The 17,373-nt window shown below is 47.5% G+C and overlaps 1 protein-coding gene across 2 annotated transcripts in view; it reads left to right on the top strand.

Moving 5' to 3' along the window:
• Window positions 1-337: 337 nt before the first annotated feature.
• The window catches only part of cold (coiled), a 140,820-nt gene continuing 123,784 nt past the window's right edge, over window positions 338-17,373 (top strand). The window contains exon 1 of one of the 2 annotated variants that reach the window (XM_068371102.1): window positions 338-492. In XM_068371102.1, the coding sequence (XP_068227203.1) occupies window positions 414-492 (79 nt within the window). In that variant the 5' untranslated portion in view covers window positions 338-413. The remainder of the gene's footprint in view (window positions 493-17,373) is intronic. The other variant, XM_068371101.1, reaches the window with a different exon arrangement.

Below are 17,373 nucleotides of genomic sequence, written 5' to 3'. Positions count from 1 at the left end.
ATAGCATTGTAATTTAGTAACGAAACATTATAGAGTCTAGAATTTTCCTACATTCTACGAAAAAAAAACCATTAGAAAAGGAAATACTTCACCATTATAGTACCAGATTGAAAAAAAATATATTTATGTAGTTGTCGTCTGTGGTGAATCATGAATGTAACCCGTTGTTTGTCTTAAATACTTTCTGTGGTAAATCTTTATTAAAATGTCGTAATGACTATGAAAATTGGTATGCAAGAGAAAGATAATAAATAATGCCATAAGTTTTATAAAAAAATAACAAGTTTTCCCAAACTTTACCGGGAAATGCATATGAAACTGGCATTCACCAATCACCTGGGGACCTTGGACTAAGTGATTAGTTTTATAAAACTAAGCGACGAAGAGGTGTGATTCAACTTTCAAGTGTTTGTATGCAACGACGACCACTTGGTCTACCAACAATGTCTAGGAATATTAGTATATTGTTGATTTTGGCACTATCTATATCAGGTAGGTTTTTATAAAGCTATCATATTAGTAAAGCTTAATTGATTTAGAAACTTTTAGTCTAGAAACCTTCCTTAGCATGTAGTTTGGCTACCCTAGGCTATCGTATCTTACGTTTCATAGTAATGCTGAATGATATTTTCGTAGCCTTATCTTAAGTTATATCCTTAGTGGTGTAGCACAGATAAGCCGTTGTCTGAAGATTTTGGATATTAGGGATGTATGTATGATGACGGCTGACTAAGAATACGGTAGTGTAAGGGTGGGTCGCAGGGGGTAATTTTGTATATTATTACATCGTGTGACTACGCACAAGAAATATATGATTTCCTATAGCAAATAACGAGATTTAACCGATTTTGATGACCATTTCAATCGCAAACAAACAGATCAACCAATTCGGTTAGTTATAAGTTGACGAATTGGTTGATGTTATTGCGGATGAAATGAATGAGAAAACCAGTTAAATCACGATATCTACTATAGGAAATCATATATTTCCTGTACGAAATCACACAATGAAATACAATACAAATGAACCATATAAATATTAACACTGTGGACATATATACTGAGTTAAAATATATAAACAACAGATGTCGGGGACGATAACATTAGCAACGTTACCAATGTTTGACAGAACTACCAACGATGACGAATGGTACACAGTGTTACCAACGGCACGATGTCATTACTAGAGGTAGAAATAAATTTTTCCATACGTAAACTAAATAAAACTTCCATAAAACTATTACACAATAAATAAAGAGTACCAAAAGGCCACAGAACCTAACAAACCCACCTAACCTTGCCTAGGAGTACCCCGGTCACAAAACACATATGATAAGAATGGGGGAATGACTTACCTTGATACACAGTACTACCAACGGAGACGAATAGTACACAGAACTACCAACGACACGATGGCATTACTAGAGCTAGAACTGCTAAATATCTCCTCAGATATATTCAATAATTTCTCCATATAAAAAGTACAGAAAGGCCACAGAACCTAACAAACCCACCTAACCTTGCCTAGAAGTACCCCGGTCACAAAACACGAATAATGACTATTGAGGAATGACTTACTTTTATGAAGGAAACGTCGAAACTTGCTGGACTCGGAAGGAAGAGACAAAAGCGCACGACACTAGGGGCAGTTTAAACGTTGAGGAATAACATTGTGAGATTTAAGAAAATGGTCAACATAACCTGAATTATCAACAAAATCACCATGGAATTGAGCCACTGCTTTTAGATACGGAATGCTGCAACCGGTACAAGTTTCTATAATATGTTCCATCTCAAAATACGGGAAAAAAAACGCACTAGTAACGAAGGACGAGTAACTAGGTCAAAGGTTAAAACGGGAAAGGCAGGGGAACAATGGGTCGGAAAACAGCGCATACAGAGATAAAGGAAGGGGGGGGGGGGTAGGGAGATATCTGAATAGGCCTAGAGTGATGATAGGTTAAGGGAAAAACAACGAACAAAAGAGAAAACATGAATGAACTAATTACGGAAACTAGACGAAAGAAAAGTTTTATAAGACACAGAGGAGAGAAAAGGAACTAACCAACAAAAATAAATACAAACAATATAGGAAGATAAAATGGAATGAATGTTAAATAATAGTGAATGGGAATATAAAATGAGGAGATCATACCGAGAATTAACTGGATAAAAAAACTAGTCCAGGGTAAGTATTTATGTGAAACCGGGAAGGGATAAAGAAATAACCCAACAAATAAAACCAATATAGGAAGGTAAAATGGAATGAATGATAAATAATATTGAATGGGAATAAAAAATGAGAAAATAACACTAATAAAAAGAGTAAAAGGGGGAGTGGAAACTCCTGCGCAGGGGGCGGGGGGATATATGCGCAGATCGGAAACTGATGAAACGAACGTATGTACAAATGGGAAAGGAAATAACAAAACAAATAAACCCAATATAGGAAGGTAAAATGGAATGTATGATAAATTATATTGAATGGGAATATAAAATGAGAAAATAATACGGTAATAAAAAGAGTAATAATGGAGAGAAACGAAGGACGGAAGGTGGGGCGAACGAACAAACGAACAAATGGGTGCTAATGTTAGCATGAAACGCTAACATTTGATCTACATCAGGTATGGAATGCTAACATTTAATCTACATCAGGCGATGGCAGCACTGGTTACTGTATTACTACAAGAAATAACCTTTGAAACGGCTCCTCCCAAATATATCCAGGTATGCTGATTTGTCTTTTCCTACGGTTATAATAAATACCAGAAAGAAATGTATAGAGAAGAAAAGGACTGAATTACGGTTATATATCGATTCCCCAGTATGTTTTCCCCACCCAAAACCCCGAGTTCCCACTGGGGGTCCCCCATTATCGGCGGATATAGATGTATATATATTTCTGTAACTATTCATTTGCGACGGGAACGAGTGTTATTTTCGAAGGGAGCGTAATTTTTCCTATAAGAAAAAGTAGTTGGAATACTAGGATACATTGAGATGTAATAATATACAATGAAACCTCGCAGGGGGCGGGGTTACCCCTCCATTGGGTAAATACATAGCTTGTAGGATAGGTTAAGGGGTTGAAGTTTAGGTTAATTGTTGTCCATTCTCTATGCACACTGGAGGAACTGGCCGCTGATATACAAAGGCTACGGATTTTATTTTATAGGCTCGTACAATAACCGTTAAACAGTTACTCTGACAATATTCCTAGTGAATTTTAACTGTTCTGATGTAAATATTGGTAAATTTTTTGTTTCAGCCAAATTTTGAAAAATGCAATAAAAATATATTTGTTGCATCAGAAATAGTGTGGTTTCAATGAATTTAACGTTTATTTTGACTGCAAACCAACCGATTTAGAGATTTACTATGTATACCCTAGTTCATCCCACCAATTATGGGGGACACCCTTTGGGAACCGGGGTTTTGGGTGGGGGAAGGGGGGGGAGGGTGTTGGGGCATTGAATGATATTTGCAATAAATGAATAATTAATGTTCCAGCACCCCTCCCCCATACCCCTAACTAGGCCTACCGGGGGGAGGGGGGTAGGGCCCCCCAGCGACCCCCCCTTAAAGCCACAGTAATTTTCAGGGCACCACAGAACCTAACAAACCCACCTAACCTAACCTAGGGGCCCTGTACCCCTACCGGGGGGGCTTCGCCCCCCCGGCGACCCCCCCTTATGGCCAAAGTAATTTTCAAGGCACCACAGAACCTAACAAACCCACCTAACCTAACCTAGGGGCCCTGTATCCCTACCGGGGGGGGCGACCCCCCCTTAAGGCCACAGTAATTTTCAGGGCACCACAGAACCTAACAAACCCACCTAACCTAACCTAGGGGCCCTGTACCCCTACCGGGGGGGGGCTTCGCCCCCCTGCGACCCCCCCTTAAGGCCACAGTAATTTTCAGGGCACCACAGAACCTAACAAACCCACCTAACCTAACCTAGGGGCCCTGTACCCCTACCGGGGGGGGGGGGGCTTCGCCCCCCCCTGCGACCCCCCCTTTAACCAGGGGTAAATTTGAATATATATATTTTGTTAAATCACTTCTTACCTTAAACGGAAGATGACGATGAAGATGTGGAAGGTTGTGGTTGACCCTCTTCTGAATCATCAAGTACTGGAATACGTTCAGATTTGGTACAATACCACACATGTCTATCCTCACGAAAATGTAAAGGCGAATCACATTTACCACACTGGACACTTAAAGGTAATACGGAATGCTCCCTTAGAAAACGATTCACTACTTCAGGAGTTCCATTATAATTCCCATGAAATCGGCCGATCACATCAAAATAGGAATAACGACATATTTCACACAACCGTACCGGAGGATCCATGACAGTCAAGTGACGTGTGATGAAAATATAGAAACCGGAACTTTTGAAAACCGAAAACAAACGACAATCACGGGTTTCTCCCATAATGAAATAGGGAAAAAAACAAAATACTATCGTTTACAATGTTATATTGCACGAAAAACAGATCCTTGAAACAAGACTGAGAGACCAATGAATCGTCCAATAATAACCCTTGAAAAGAACCCAGTAGTATTTAGATTGGAGGAGCGACATTAGTGGGAGGAGCAAATGCGCATTCAAGCAAATATTGTCACATTGCGCAATGGGGAGGAGCCAAGTAAGATGAAAACAGATATACAAACTAACAAGAGCTACCTTGCGTGCCCATGGAAAGATATACACTAAACTTAGAAAAAGTCAAGACCTTCAATTCCTGAAATATTTTTTTTCTCTGTAAGTATGCATTAGCGACAATAATGTATTGAGAAGAAGTGTTTTGTTATCACGTGCTTTACTAGGAAAATATATTAATATAATACATTTCCCAATTTGGTTGAATCCAAAACTTTACCTAAATATTTAAGGGAAATACGGATTTTCCAAAATATACATGTTTTAAAGTTACAGAACACAAGTAAAAACAGTAAAATTATAGTTATGGACAGAGTAACATTTTAAACAGATAAAATAGTTTTTCCTTTAGTAAATAATGTGCTTTCCCTGCATTTGTTCTTCATTTCAACAGTAAATAAACTGAATTCCGTTAGACTGTGCAAGAACCGGGATATTTTTCAGAAATCTAATGGTTTTGGATCGGCCATGCGCTCGCTTCGCTCGAGGAAAAAGAAAAACATCAAGCTCCTATGTACTGGCAAGCGGTACATGCTGAGCTACGAACGCTAACGTCGTTAATTATTATTTCATCGATTTTAATTGCTGTGAAAATGTGTCATTTTTAATAAAATGGACGTTTTTCTATAGGAAACACCGGTTTTATAGCAGAAAAGCTGTATCTGCATGTAACTATAATAAAACCTGAAAATCCACATTTTAAAAAGGAACCAAACATAAGAACACCACCCAACTCGAGGAGTTTGTTATAGAACAGTGCAATATTAGGCCATTGAAACTCGCATGATCTAATATATCTTTGTAAATACACTATTTTGAATCTTATACTATTGGCGAAAACCTTTATTAACGAAATTAAAAATTTAATAAAAAGAAAAAAACATTTTACTCCTTCCCCCGATATTTCAGAAAAACATTTATACTGTAGGTGGTGCCTCTGTCATGAGTTACTTGTTTGAATAGAATAAAGGGCCCAACATTCTAAATTATAAACCTTTTTGAAGAGCCTTTATATATTACCGGCCAGTTCTTCCCTCATACATAGCAAATGGAAATTTTTTTTCCATTTTCTTGTTGTTTGTAAAACGTGGCTGCTGTACTACAAAAGTGATTTTGAGCAAAGCGAAAAATCCATTTGTGGGTGATATAGCCATGTCGTCCTGATGGAAGGTTCCTTTAGATAGATTTCTAAGGGATATTTGGCTACAGTGATACTCCCAGAGAATTAACCACAGGTTTCCAGAATTCTAACTCCTGGTGCGAGTATCCTTAATGTAACTTTTAAGGATATCGCATAATATCAGGGGACATATTTCTTGATACGACACATGGCAATCTTCACCCCGAATAGAGTTTTTGCTCTGAGGGGGAAGAGTGGTGAAATTGAAGGGGAGCCATTATCAAGGTTACCCGGTGGATCCCCTCCCCGTACCACCCCGGCGAACTATTCCTTGTTGCAATTAAGCATGGACAGCCGCAGATAGAGTAGTTTCGGGTGGGGACTTCGTTACATATATGTATACTCCTTTTTAGAAGGAGAGAGGGTCCATCAGGACGACATGGCCATATCACCTAAATATAGATTTTTCACTTTGCTCAAAATCCGATTTTTGGGCTCGGCCATGTCGTCCTGATGGAAGTTTACCAGAGAAATACTTAAAACTACTATATCTGTGGGTTTGTATAAGTGCCTTTACTTTGAATGAGTTCCTTATATGGACTCCTAGACCTTTATATATGACATTACCGTTATCAGTCATATCCACTAAGCTTGGAACTAGCTTAGGGCTTCCTGCCCCCTGCAGGGAAAGTGTCGACTTCGACTATAAGGATTCAAAGTTTCTCCATAGGGACAGATGGTAAATCTTAGAGATTACCCTTTATCCCTTGGAAATCTGTACTCTTATTTCAAGTTGGTCCCTTCTAGGGCTTAATTAAAACTAGTATGTTTTATTCGTCTTTTACTGAGGTAGCAGCAATAAGACGCAAATACGTTCAGTATTTTACCTTGTAGCTAAATTATCAATTACAATCAGGTATGAATCTGATCCGGCATTGAAAACACATAAGGTTCCATATTTTCTCCTTTTGGGAAAATATGTAATTTCATCGAAATGATGCCACTCAATAGAGATGTGAAACCAAATCTGACTGATCTGTACAGATTTTGGAAATGCATGAACACCGTGACGTAAACGTTCACTCGGCACTGGTGTTATCGGTCAGATATGCACCTATGTGGAACAGTGTGTTAATCATAGTTATGATTTGCATTTGAGGGTAAGTGTACCCATGCACCCGATGCACTGGAAAGTCCCAAAGCAGTTCACTGTTCGTCGCAGGCTTAGACGACGGGTTCTTTAGAACTACCCGCCGCCACCACAACATGTCTTATCTTATGTTCTTGCTTCGAATAGTGTTGGAAGAAGTTCCGTGAAGAAGCAATTTTCTCAGGATTATGAACTGCGGGTGAGCTGTCAGGATCCGCTCTGCGAATAAGTAGGTGAGCACTGCTATCAGTTATTTTTAGGGATAGATTTTTTATCCTAAGGTATCGCCTCGAAAGAGCTATCCTTCCTTGAAGTCTGAAGTTCTATGAAGATAGACCTTAAGACCCCCTAATTGGCATAGGGAGACATCTTCCTTCAGTGGGCAGATTCTCCAAGGACCCCACCTTTTGGTGGGCAGCCCGTTTTGGCGGGAAAAGTAGGATCGGGAAAGGATTTAGTTCTCCCTCTTCTGTGAACTGAATATGGCCTATATTTCATTAACTCTAGCCCCTAAGGCTATTGCGAACAGAAAATTGACTTTCTGTATTAGTTCCTTTAGAGTACAATTCTCATTGTTTAGGTTCGAAGCATAGTGTAAAACTTTGACCAACGACCATGTAATGGGCTTTAGAGGGGTTGTCGGCTTGGGTCTAGTGTATGCTTTGGTACCTTAAAAAAGGTTTAGCTTATGAGGTTCGTCTCAAAGGCGTATAGAAGAGGTCTAGTCAAGGCCGACTTACACGTGGTTATCTTAGTGGAAGTCAGGCCTCGTTCAAGTAGGTAAAAGAAGAAAGAGAGACAGAAACGTGTTGAAATTTCTGTTGGTCCCCTTGTTTTCACGAGTGGTGCCCCTTTCTTCCAAGACATTTCACGTTGTCTCCTGGTTGGACTTGACTTGTCTCTACAATGAAGTCGGTCACATTCTTCGAGATTCTGAACTTTTGTTCGCTGTTAGTGTGAAAAAATCCTGAAATGCAGGTTGTTGGTTCTCGGGGATGAAATGTAGCAGCCGACTTCTGCACCAGATTTGATAAAGCCTGGTACGGCAGAGGAAACAGCTACAGTTTCAATTCTAGAATTAGAGCAAATTAATTGTTTTTGGGCCATTTGGGGGCCACTACAGGAGCTGTTCCTTTGCAGGATACTAGCTTGACAAGGACTTTTTAGCAGGAGATTGGTTGGTGGAAGCAGATACATTCGATTTCATCCGTTCCAGTTGAAAGACATGACGTCTATCGCTTCTGCTTAAGGTTCTCGTAAGGGTCTACTAGTTTTAGTTGTCGCTCGTTGCAAAGAGGTCAATCTGCAGTCCCGGGACTTTTATCGAGAATAAAGGAGAATGAGTGTGTGTATGGGGACCGTTCTGTCTCTATCAGCTTTCGCCTGGATAGAGCATCCGCCGTCACATCGCGGAACCCTTGAAGGTGAACTGCTTGATAATGCCATCTACTCTTCCTTGCCAGGCGGAGGATGGCTAACATCACTTGGTTGATGTGAGGTGAACTCAAGCCTTGTCGATTAGACATCTTACTATCACCTCGTTGTTGAGAGCCAATCGGATGTGGACTATTCTGCGAGGGGATAGTCTCCTCAACGTTAGGAGGACTGTCATAGCCTCCAAGATATTGATGTGAAAGTTTTTGAACTGGAATGATCAATTTCTTGCCCTTTCTTTTCATACGAATGGCCTCCCGTTTCTTTCAGGGAGGCTTCCGTGTGTGTCGCCACTGATGTTTGTGGTGGTTGCAAGAAAATTGTCTGTGCTAGGTTCTTATTCATTGACCACGGCCTCCATAGCGTGCGCAATCGGGTCGGTGTCAACCTTGTCGATCTCTTCGAGCGTTTGAAGCGTATCTTATCCAGACTCCTGGCGCATCTTTTGTCTGTGCTTCTTAGCACCGGGTCTGTCACTACTGCGAACCGGAGAGAGCCCAGTGCTCTTTCTTGGTGGCATTTTGAAATCCTCTTGTGTTGGATTAGTCTCCTGACAGATACCGCTATTTTTCACCCTTTCTTTAATAGAATGGAGAGGTGTTGTGACTTCAAGTTCCAATGCCGTTCCTGTATGAGCCTAATAAAGCTCCTCCAAAGTGTGCTATTGCGCGCCATCACTCTCGCCCTGACCAGCGCTCGCCAGCAGCTCGTCATTTACCAACGCTTTGGTGCACCACCCATCCTGCTCTCCCTTACAAAGGGCAGCAACCTCATGCGCTTGCGCGCCAACATGTGCTTACGCGCCATCATAATCTTCAGCGCTCTCCTGCGTGCCATGCGCACACGCGCCACGATCTCCTGCGCAGCCTGCACAAACACGCTCAGGGTTGCCTACGCGCCAGCACCACAGCGCACTTGCGCTCAACTGTGCGTCAATGATCTTCTTGCGCGCCAGCGCTCTCCTGCACCTATGTGCCGTGTGCCCAAGCGCTCACGATCTCCTACGCGCCAGCGCCCGCCTGCGCGCCAGCACTCTCCTGCGTGACAAATTTCTCCTACGTGCCATTTAGCTGTGCAACATCGCTCTCCCGCGTGCCCGTGCTCTCCTGCGTGCTAACATGTGCGCCCCACATCACCTGCGCACCCGCAGGTGATCTTGCGTGCTAGCCAAAACCTGCGCGCTAGCCAAAACCTGCGCGCCATCACTCTCCTGCGTGCAAGTTTGTAGGTGAGGCAACAACCTTGTTGCCCTCGCCTGTGCGCCAACTTTTACCTGCTCGCCAGTGCTCACCAGACCATGTGCGCCAACTTTTACCTGCTCGCCAGTGCTCACCAGACCATGTGCGCCAACTTTTACCTGCTCGCCAGTGCTCACCAGACCATGTGCGCCAACTTTTACCTGCTCGCCAGTGCTCACCAGACCATGTGCGCCAACTTTTACCTGCTCGCCAGTGCTCACCAGACCATGTGCGCTCACCTGCGCATCATCTTTCTCTGCGCACGCGCACCCTCTCTCTCCTACCGACGCGCGCCAACACTTTCCCATACGCCCATCATGATTCTCCTGCGCGCATGCTCTTTCTCCTACGGATGTGCGCCCGCGCTCTCATCATGATTCTCCTGCACACCGGCCCGCACGCGAGCACCAATATTCTCCCTCGCACAAGCACGTTCTTCTCCCTCGTGCGAGCGCCAATATTCTCCCGCGAGCGAGCATGCACACCAACAGGCGCGTCATCCGGCAATGTCGCCATCGCCTCATTCCCCTCCCTCAAGCGCATACCACCGTACATTGTGGGAAAAGGGAAATATGCAGAGGGATTCAGGATCCCTAAGCTACATTCTAAGGTGACCCCACCTATTCCAGTAACTCCTCCCAGGGAACCTTCGGTCCATTTCCCTTTAGGGGGTCTGTCTGACAGTGCGTCTGTCAGCCAGCAGCCCTGGTTCAATGGCTTGATCAGGCTTTCAAGCCTGTCCTGTCTGATCTAGGGCATGGAACCATGGCTTCGTCTACTCCTTTGAAGAGGAAAAGTGGAGTTTCGGACGCGGTCAATTCCCCGAGGGCGAAACTGACTCCACTCAGACCACTGAGGCAAGTTCCTCCTGTTCCTCAGACTAACTCTTCATCCCTTTCGGACGAAGATCTCCTGTCACTTGGGGAACCACGTGAAGAGAGATTTTCCCTCATTGCACCAATGGAGGAAATCTCTCTTCACGCCGAGAGTTCCTCCCAGTCTTGAGAATAGAAGGGGCATGTTACACACATTGATGTCGGAATCTAAAGACTCCAAAACCATGCCAAAGTCCGCCACTGGGGCTAGGATGGAGCCAGCCAGACACTCAGGGAATGTCCGCGACTCTCCCCAAGAAGAGCCTTTTGGGGATAGAAGGAGACTTCGCTGCAAGTCCTGCAACAGGAGGAGACCAGCAGGAGTCAGAACATGCATTCTGGCAGGTTCTGACTCTAATGAGGGTTCTCAACAGGTTTTCCGACCTAGGGATCCCCCCTCGAGAGGACAAAGACACAGTCCTAGACTGTGTCTCTGGTGCTCAAAAACGCTCTAAGACCAGTGCAGCCCTGCCCTGGTCTCAAGGGGTGAAGAGTACCAGGGACAAGATCGTCCAGCAGCTCTCCGAGATGCCCTCCTCCAACCGTTCCGGTACCAGGAACAAGCTCCTCCCACCTCCTCGCATACAACTGGGGAGGTATTTCGAGATCCTGGAGGAGCCCAGTTCAACTCTTCCTCTTCACCACTCACATGAAGAGCTAACCAGGGGAGTCCCTCTTGAGAGGGACTCCAACCGGCAGGTCTCGTTCTCGGCAACCGAGATCCTTAACCAGGTGAAGGTTACGAAGTGTGCTATGCAAGCTACTTTGTGGCTTGATATCTGGTTAGGAACCTTCGGTATCCTGATACGGTCCGAGGATTTCTCCAAAGAACGTACCAGGAAAGCTATGGAGACCTTCCTTCTCACAGGTACTCGCACGATCGAGTTTCTTACCCACCGAGTCTTAAACTTGTGGGCAAATACCATCTTGAAACGTCGAGATGCAGTAGCTGAGAGATTCCACCAGAAGGTCCCTAGCGTCTATATCAGTAGGCTCAGACATTCCTCCTTAGAGGGGTCTCATCTGTTTGAGCCTAAGGATGTGGAACATGCTTCTAGGCGGTGGAGGAAGTCTCGTCAAGACTCTCTCCTCCATAGGGCTTTAACATCTAAGCCCTATAAACCTCCAGCACCACAGCAGTCCCGTCCAACCAAGACCAGAACGACGACAAAAACTGCAGCAAAGACAACGGTGTGTAAGCCCTTTCTTGTCATAGACAGGAAAGACAAAAAGTCCTCCAGGGGAGGTGTAAATCCTAGAGGGAGCCGCCAAAGCCGCCAACGCTAGGATAGGCAGTCTCCTTGCTTTTCCACCAGTGGGGGGATGCCTACAAAGTTGCGCAAACAGGTGTAAGCAGCTGTGGACCAGACTTCTGCTGAATCAACTCCTAATCGCCAACTCTTCTGAGACCTTCTGTGCGGCTACGCGCCATGCGCTCCTACGGTCTCCTGAACGCCCACGATCACCTTCTCGCCAGCGCACATCTGATCACCCTTTCCTGATGTGCACATTACGCGCCAACGTTCGCCCTTGCGCCCACGATCTCCAGATCTGGGCGCAAGCAGGGAGGTTGTTCTTCACTGAATTCCACGTGCACCTGCTCGCCAGTCCGCATTGCGCCCCCTTCCTGATATGCGCCATCGTTCGCCCACGCGTCCATGATCTTCGGATCTGGGCGTAGGTAAGGAGTTATTCCTTCGCCTCCTCGCCGACGATCTCTCATACATCTGGCCGCGCATTTCTCAGCTGGCCACACAACTACGCTCCTACGATCCCCTGGTTCCTGTCTCGTCACGCAGTTCAAGAAGTTCCTTCGCTAGCGCATTGGTGGTCACAGGTTCTTCTGGACTTACAGCGCCTCTACTTCACGGCCGCCCAAGAGATACCTAAGTTAGCGCACAGGGGCTCACAGGCATCCCTGGGCTCTCCTTACGCACCAGCGATCCTCTACGCGCCCGCGCGATTCGTCGCCTGTGCGCAAGCGTTTTCAACGCCAATGCTTCAATCGTCGTAGGTTTTCCTACGCGCCCACGCGTTAATTCTCCTGTAAGTGAGCGGTCGCTACGCGCCATCGCTTGCCAAACACGCCATCGCTTGCCAAACACGCCATCGCTCGCCAACGCGCCATCGCTTGCCAAACACGCCATCGCTCGCCAACGCGCCATCGCTTGCCAAACACGCCATCGCTCGCCAACGCGCCATCGCTTGCCAAACACGCCATCGCTCGCCAACGCGCCATCGCTTGCCAAACACGCCATCGCTCGCCAACGCGCCATCGCTTGCTAACACGCCTTCGCCCGCCTACGAGCCATCGCTTGCATACGCGCCATTGGTCTCCCGGCCGCCTGCGCTCTCCCGCGCACACGCGAACCTGTGTTCGCCCGTGCGCGAACCAGCGATTTTCCATCGCTCGAGCGCCAGCTCGATTCCCGCCAGCGAGCCATCGCTCACCGAACGCGTCATCGCTCGCCGAACGCGCCATCGCTCGCCGAACGCGCCATCGCCCGCCGAACGCGCCATCGCCCGCTGAACGCGCCATCGCCCGCCGAACGCGCCATCGCTTGCCGAACGCGCCATCACTCGCCTACACGCCATCGGTCTCCCGACCTCCAGCGTTCGTCCTTTCAACCGCGCTCGCCCTCACCTGCGCGCCCTCGCACCCACGCGCCTGCACGCCCGCGCGCGAACCAGCGATTTGCCATCGCGCGAGCACCAGGGTGATTTCGACCGCTCTTCCCGTAGAGCGGGAAGCGTGTTATCGTAACACGAGCAACCTGGCGAGTCTTTTGGGGCGCGTACTTCCAGTTCACGATCTTCTAGGGCGGGAAGCCCCGTAAACGCAGAGCATGGCACATACAAGAAGCAGGAATTATCTTCAGAGAGGTCTGGGTAACATTCTTCTCCTTCCTTTCGGGCAGGCCCCATCATCTCTATTCCTCAGGATCGTTCGATTCCCTTTCTCCTAGCGGGAGTCGCTGACACTGCGTCTGTCAGCCGTCAGCAGAGGAGGTACTTCGAGATCATGGGGGAACCTGGTTTTAGCCCTTCCTCTCCACCATTCCGTGGAAGGGCCTCCCCAGGGAGTTCTTCTCTCGAGAAGTTCTCCGCCCGGCTGGTGACATTCTCGTCTTCGGAGATCTTAAAACCAGAAGAGAGCCGCATAGTATGTCATGCGGGCCACTTCGTGGCTGGTTGTCTGGCTTGGATCTCTGGGCATCCTGCTGCGATCCGAGAATTTGTCCAGGGAGAGCTCCAGGAAAGTTATGGAAACTTTCCTCCTCTCGGGCACGAGCATCTCGTTTCCCGGCTCTCCAAGTTTCAAACTTGTAGGCAAACTCGATGTTGAAGCATTGAGATGCAGTGACCGAGAGGTTCCTCTCGGAAGTCCCAACCATGGATGTCGGCAAGCTCAGACACTCTTCCACTCTTGGAAAGACCTTATTTTGAGCTCAAGGACAGGTAACGGACAACTGAGAGATGGAGAAGCGAATCACGGTTCGCTCCTCCATAGGCGCTTGCATCCAGACCCTACAACCTCCAGCGCCTCAACAACAACAGCCTCGTCAGCCTAGGACATCGGAACCAGCCCTGGCAGCTAAGACAAGGTGTCTAAACAGCAGCCCCCTCCTGTCAGAGGCAAGAAGGGCGGGAAGTCCTTCTGGGGAAGCAATAATCCTGAAGGAGCGGCCGAGGCCGCAAACGCTAGGATTGGCAACCCCCCCCCCCTGCAGGGTCCCCGGTGGGGGGATGCCCAAGGTTGCGCGCTCAGGTGGCAGCAGCCCGAGGCCGATTCCTGCACGATCTCCGTGATCAGCCAAGGAATCGTGTCCCGTTCTTTACATCTCTACCTCCGCTGACAGCAAATCCAGTGTCGCCGAGCTCCTATGCCATGGGATCGGCAAAGGGGCTAGCCCTTCGGGCAGGAATTGAGACCATGCTCTAGAGGAGGCTCTCCAAAAGGTCATCGACGGCTCCCCCCCACGGCTTCTTCAGTCAACTCTTTCTTATAAGAAAGCGTCCGAAGTCTGGAGACCTGTCTCGACCTCTCTGCCCTGATCAAGTTTGTCGAACAAACTTCGTTCAGCGTGGAACAGCAGAGCCAATCAGGCTTGTATTGTGACCACAACTCTTCATGTGCACACTGGAGCTGAAGGACGGGTACTTCCAGATCCCAATCCATCCGTCTTCCAGGGAGTACTTGGAATTCAGCCTAGACAACAGATATACCAGTTCAAGGTACAGTGTTTTTCGATCTCCCCGCAGCACCGCAGGTGTCCTCCAGAATGTTCACCCTGTTATCTTCATGGCCACACAGAAGCGGCTTCCGTCTCCTTCGCTTTCTGGAGGACTGGCTATCCCAGGCAGTCTCGGAATCGACCCTTCCTCAACACCGAGACAAGCTTCTGGGACTTTGCCAAGGTCTAGGGATGATGGTAATTCTCGGGAAGTCTTCTCTGCTCCCATCTCAACAACTGGGATGTCTAGGCATGATATTGGACTCCAATCTCCAAGCCTTCCCATCAGATAGGATAGCAAGGCTGAGGAAAATCGCAGAACCTTTCCTCAGACGAGGAGAGCTTCCACCCCAATCTTGGTTACGCCTCCCAGGTCACCTTTCCTTGTTGGCCAATCTAGTTCCAACGGCCGCCTCAGGATGGAATCCCTGCGTCGGCGGCCCAAGTCCCGGTGGAATCAAGACAACGATTCCCCGGACATTCTGGTCCCTTTGGGACCTGCGGAATGAATGGATCTGCAGTGATAGCTGACCTATGGAAACCTTTGCAGGGGAATGGATCTTCTTGCCCTTCCCCCTCATTTGATGCTGTTTTCGGACTCGTCAAAACAAGGGAGGGGTTCACATTCTGAATCAGGCTTATGGTCAGAACCAGAAGGGTACCTCCACATCAATCTGCTAGGAATGAAGGCCGTAGTCTGGCTCCTCAACACTTCCAACAGACCCTGGCGAGTCACTCCGTGGACGACAACTCCACGGTAGTGCCTTTCGTTTCAGTAAGCAGGGAGGTACCTCTTCATATCAAATTTCTCATATTACAGTGGAGATACTGAGATGAACCGAAGTCCACTCATACCCTCTCGGCTCGTTTCATTCCGGACAAGGAATGTGCTCTCCGACAGTCTGAGCAGGACTTCACAGATAGAGAGTACCGAGTGGTCTTCGGCCCCCCTTGGTAGCCAACAGGTCCTGACCTTGTGGACCTGTTTACGACAGCCTTGAATTTCAAGCTGCCGCTGTACTACTGTACTCCCAGTCCCAGATCCCAAGGCACTCTAGCAAGATGCCTTTCTACACGGTGGGACAACATCGACGTCTACATCTTCCCACCGTTCTGTCTGTTGAGAAGGGGGCTCAACAAGATCAGACTATCGGTCAACCTGTCGATGACTCTGATAGCTCCGCTGCGGCATCATGCAGAGTGGTTCCCGGAACTTCTACATCCCCTGACGGAACTCCTGAGAGAGCTTCCCCCATGACACGAGCTACTCAAACAACCACACTATGACATCTACCACAAGCCGGAGCATCGCTTCGGCTTCACGCCTGGAGACCCTCCAGCATCCCCTCACAGAGAGAGGCGTTCCGCAACAAGTTGCGGAGTGGATGTCTCGACACCTGCGAAAGTCATCCGCAGGGGTCTACCAGGTGAAGTGTAGAATCTTCTGTGGTTGGTGTGGTGGGAGAGGTACCTCTCCCTTTGATGCCACTATCCCAGCAATAGCGGAGTCATTGTCTATCAGCGGGAGGAGATGCTCTGTCGCTCTCGGCGGTGGAAACCTATCGCCCAGCCCTTAGCCTGGCCTTCAGGCTGAAAGGAATAGACATTTCCTCCTCGCTGGATCTTTCTTCGCTCATACGTAACTACGAACTTACCTGCCCCAGTCGGAAATGAGACCTTCTCCTGGAACATAGTTCGGGCTCTTAGGGCTCTTAAGAGATCTCCTTGCGAACCATTACGCCAGGCTTCTGATCGTCACCGGTCTTGGAAGATGGTGCTCCTGCTCGCTCTGGCTTCGGCCAAGCGTGTCAGCGAACGTCATAGTCTCTTGTACGGCGTTGCCCACTCAAGAGGATAAGTGGAGGTAACGTTAGGTTCGTCCCTGAGTTGGTTACTAGACTCAAAATCTGGGAGTCCTGGACCTTTCGGTCGACTCCTTCAGGATTTCGAGTCTCCGTTCTGTAACAGATGACCCAGACCTTCTCCTACTAGGCCCAGTAAGGAGTCGGAAGGGTTATCTTAAAGAACAGCTGCAGTTCGTTCTCGCGTGCAAGCCCTGTTTGGGAGCACAGGGAGGACGGAGAGGAGGGTCTTCAAGAATGCCTTTTCAGCCTGGACGCAAAGGATCATCCATCACGCCTTGAATCCAGATCCTCCTCCGTCACGTCGCCTTAGGGCACACGATGTCAGAGACATCGCAACGTCCCTGGCCTTCAAGAGAAACTACTCTGTGACGCAGGTTCTACAAACTGGAGTCTGGAAGCGTCTAACGACCTTCACAGCCCACTACCTGCAGGACGTGACCCACTGGAACCTCGATACGTCTATCAGCCCTGTGGTGGCTACACAACAGCTGGTCTAACCTCAGGCTCCTTATTGGACAGGTAGCAGAAGGTTGAGGGCATTGTTATCCAGTTTTAGTCTGCATGAATGAAAGAAGTATGTCTGGCCCTTACTTCTTTCTTCATCCTCCCCTCTCTTGGGGAAAGCAGCATCCTGGGTTCTCTGCATAGCTGACCTCAAGCCTCTGCAGGTAAACTATGCTTCCTTGTGTTCCTAGTATTGAGTTAATACTGTCGCGTCCCCCATACCCTGACGAGGTGGTATTGGGAACGTCCTAGCCTAGAATTCCAGATAAAGGACTTCAG

This window comes from Palaemon carinicauda, chromosome 3 (genome assembly GCF_036898095.1).
Source record: "Palaemon carinicauda isolate YSFRI2023 chromosome 3, ASM3689809v2, whole genome shotgun sequence".
Classification (NCBI taxonomy): Eukaryota; Metazoa; Arthropoda; class Malacostraca; order Decapoda; family Palaemonidae; genus Palaemon; species Palaemon carinicauda.
The sequence above is the reverse complement of the archived record's forward strand: the minus strand, read 5'-3'. Positions and strand labels throughout refer to the sequence as shown.